The following is a 3,354-nucleotide window of genomic DNA, read 5'->3' as shown; positions in this document are numbered from 1 at the left end:
TGACGACGGATCTGACCCGGAACGTGCTTTTTGCCGACTTTCGTATGTTCCACGGAGGAAGGAATCTTAACATCCAAGGCTTTTAGATGCGGAGCATCTTATACTCGCGCCTTGTAGTGCGCCGTCCGCACCGCTTCTCGAACATTCGACAGCTGACGCGCGCGCATGCGCCGTCGCGCCGTCGCCCACTCTTCCACCATCTGTGCATCCCTTCCTCCTCTACACACCACGCGCGCTTCACTCCTCCACCATCTGTGCACCCTTCCTCCTCTACACACCGCGTTCGACATCTACAATTCTCCTGATTCTCCAGTGGACGCGCATGTGGCGTCGCGCTTCGAGAACATTCAACAGCTGACAGTGCATGCGTCGTCGTGCTGTATATATACTCAAGGTCGGCGCTCGCTCGCTCAGTTGCCGCTCGTCGGTTGGTTTGTACGGCGCGTCGACGTCCAAGGTCGCGGTGAAATGAATTCCAACGAATCCACAAACACAATGATCGACGTCCCTTCGACCAGCGCCGCCCTTTCGCATACGTGTGTACGTGTTCACTCATTTAACACCCCCTCCTACAACCACGTTAACCAATTTAGCAGCCATCGACCCAAGTTTCAGACACTTCATGCCACCTCTTCCGCCATGATGAGTTTTTTTTAACCGCGCCCCGGCTTGTCTCGACTCGAAACGGACAGGAAAGGGGGGGGGGGGGGGGGCTGGAGAGCGCCGTGGCAGCCGTGATGTTTTGGTGACGTCACCGGAATGGTCACGTGGGCGAAACGGTTTGACCTGCAAAAAAAAACGCCCCCCCCCCCTCCCCCCGCGAAGTGATGTCTGTAGCTTGCGTGCATTTGGGCTTGCGTGGGGTCAAAGTCCCTAGACTTTTCCCTAGGGGGAGCAAACACTATTCCGAAACTCATATGGCGCCTGCAACTAAAGCAACGATCGCAACACCTGCAAACGTTGTTTTAAAACTCCCTATTATTGGCGTTCATAACTAGCAGCAGCAAAAGCTGAGAGGCAGACGTGCAAGAGAAGACCACGACGCACGCCGGGCACGTTATTGCTCAACTCTTATCGCGTCTCCCTGCTGCTATCCATACTTTTTCATTGCCTTACATGCTCACGAACATGGAGCGTGATAGCGTTACCTTCGCTTCGACGCTATGTGCGCTTCTCTCGCATCCGATTCATACAAGATCCTACCGGGTCATGTGTACGCGAGGCGATTAAGACGCATAAGAAAGCGGCAATCGCTGTTGTAAAGACACGTAGATATGCAATGCACTAGAAAAAATACTGTAGTGGATAACTAGTACGTGTGTTTCCTTGAAAGCAGTGAGTGATGTGTTGCCATGTAGCTTACGGCTGGCGTGAAGCTGCGTAGCACCCCCGCTTTTGGCCGGAGTGACTACTGTACATTTCCTTTTATGCTACTCTATGCCTCTGTGAGCATCGAAAAAGCCCTGACACTCACACGCAGCACGTGGTTTTGTTTTAGTTGGTGGCGTTTGCAATACGGGCAAAAATGAATAACGCAGCATGAAGAACGGGGTGCCAATGTTCTTAGCTTTACAACCTATTACCGAGAGCATTTTCACATGCCTCTGATTTGGCCGCGTGCACGTACTCCAGCGCGTCTTGTCGATGCGCTCTACTCCACGACGCAGATCGGCTCTATGGTGCGATAATCAAGAAAAAAATGCAAAAGTTCTCAATGTTTTGATTCATTCTGCATGGCGATAACCGAGAACACTTAGTTTCCGAGTACAGAGATGAGCTTACTTGGGTACTTTGTTGAAGCACTCCAGAAAAAAAAGTTACTTCAGTGATTCGGCGTCGATTACTATCTGATCACTGGTTATGTGTTCCACGCAGGAAACGACACTTGGAGACAGTGTGTCCAAATAAAGCACGTGACCTGAATCATTCCTATAAAACAGCACCCACCAGCGTTGACCACCACATTTAACTGCCATCGACAAGGCTGCACACACGCCGAGGCTTCCCGGCTCTTCTGATCTGAAAGTATTCCTAAAGGTAAGCCGGTTCACGGAAATGCAACTTAGGTTAGCAGATGTATATGCAGTGCGTTGTTGCAGCGCCCGTAGCCTGCAGGTCATGTCCGGTCTGCCTTGTAACATTCGGTATCCCTTATAATGAATATCGCACCCAATAATGCTGCCAATTCAACGTTTACCTTAGAGCGTGCGCTAGATGCGAATCGTTTACCTTTTAGCGTTAGGAATAATTCACTGTCCATGACAGACCATTTTTGTTACTGGTACGATACGCTTCACGCATTGCCGAGGCGTCTGCCATTCTCGGCGGTGTAAGATTGACAGAATTTGCTATGTACAGTGTTGTTCAGCCGCCTCCCCATCCCAAGAGCCATTGTGCAACTTAGTGTTACAGATGGAGACCTCGTGACTGATCCTTAACTCGGTTAACGAGGGTGAGAGTATTTTCCTACGGCCTTCTTTCATTCTGCGTTGTGGTGTTCCTAGCTGTTCGTTCTTCAGTTGACGACGGGCAACGCCCTCTGTATATTGCCCTGCAGATCTTCGCCAGCCGGGCCCATCCATTCGTCACTACCATGCCTCCTAATCGCAACTCGGGTGGCAAGGCGCATAGACGTAGCAAGCAGCAGAGCCGCTCTTCCCGAGCTGGCGTCACGTTCCCGGTGGGCCGCATCCACCGCATGCTCAGAACTGGAAACTACTCCGAGCGCGTGAGCGCCGCCGCTCCTGTGTACTTGGCGGGTGTTCTCGAATACCTCTCCGCCGAGATTCTGGAACTAGCGGGGAATGCGGCGCGGGACAACAGAAAATTGCGGATCACGCCACGTCACCTGCAGCTGGCCATCCGAAACGATGAAGAACTCAGCAAACTGCTAGCTGACGTGACAATCTCCCAGGGGGGAGTACTTCCCCTAATTCGTCCGGAACTGCTCCCCAAATCTAGCAGCGCCAAGACAAAGAAGTCGGGAGCTCCTGTAGCAGCTAGCCAGGACTTCTGAGTAGCTCTTATCTTATCATTGTTTTTATAAGGGTATCTCGTTCTTCATCTAACACAGTAAGGGACATCTCTTCTTTTGAAATATAATGCGAGCCTGCCTCTAATGAATAAAGTTTTTATCCGCAGTGCTCCTGTATTGTGTCGTTTCAAGCATTACTTGGGCTGGCCTTCGTTATGCATGAGTTTAACATGGCCTGTATGTATGTGCTGTCAAACGGCAGTTTTTTTTTTTTTTTTGCCATGCAGTCGCGGCTGCATGCGACAGCTTTTCGTTGCACTGCCTCCACTGCAGGGCCCCTCGTATAGGTAGGTGCCCAGAATGATTTCGAGTGGCTGCAG

General features: G+C 51.2%; 1 protein-coding gene across 1 annotated transcript; it reads left to right on the top strand.

The window, feature by feature from the left end:
* Positions 1-1,903: 1,903 nt before the first annotated feature.
* On the top strand, positions 1,904-3,143 carry LOC119177362 (histone H2A). Its single transcript, XM_037428850.2, has 2 exons — positions 1,904-2,037; positions 2,558-3,143. The coding sequence occupies exon 2, from the start codon at positions 2,594-2,596 to the stop codon at positions 3,014-3,016; it is 423 nt and encodes a 140-aa protein (XP_037284747.1). The 5' UTR covers positions 1,904-2,037; positions 2,558-2,593; the 3' UTR covers positions 3,017-3,143.
* Positions 3,144-3,354: the final 211 nt, after the last annotated feature.

Source organism: Rhipicephalus microplus, chromosome X (genome assembly GCF_043290135.1).
Source record: "Rhipicephalus microplus isolate Deutch F79 chromosome X, USDA_Rmic, whole genome shotgun sequence".
Classification (NCBI taxonomy): Eukaryota; Metazoa; Arthropoda; class Arachnida; order Ixodida; family Ixodidae; genus Rhipicephalus; species Rhipicephalus microplus.
This window is presented reverse-complemented; position numbering and strand designations above follow the sequence as displayed.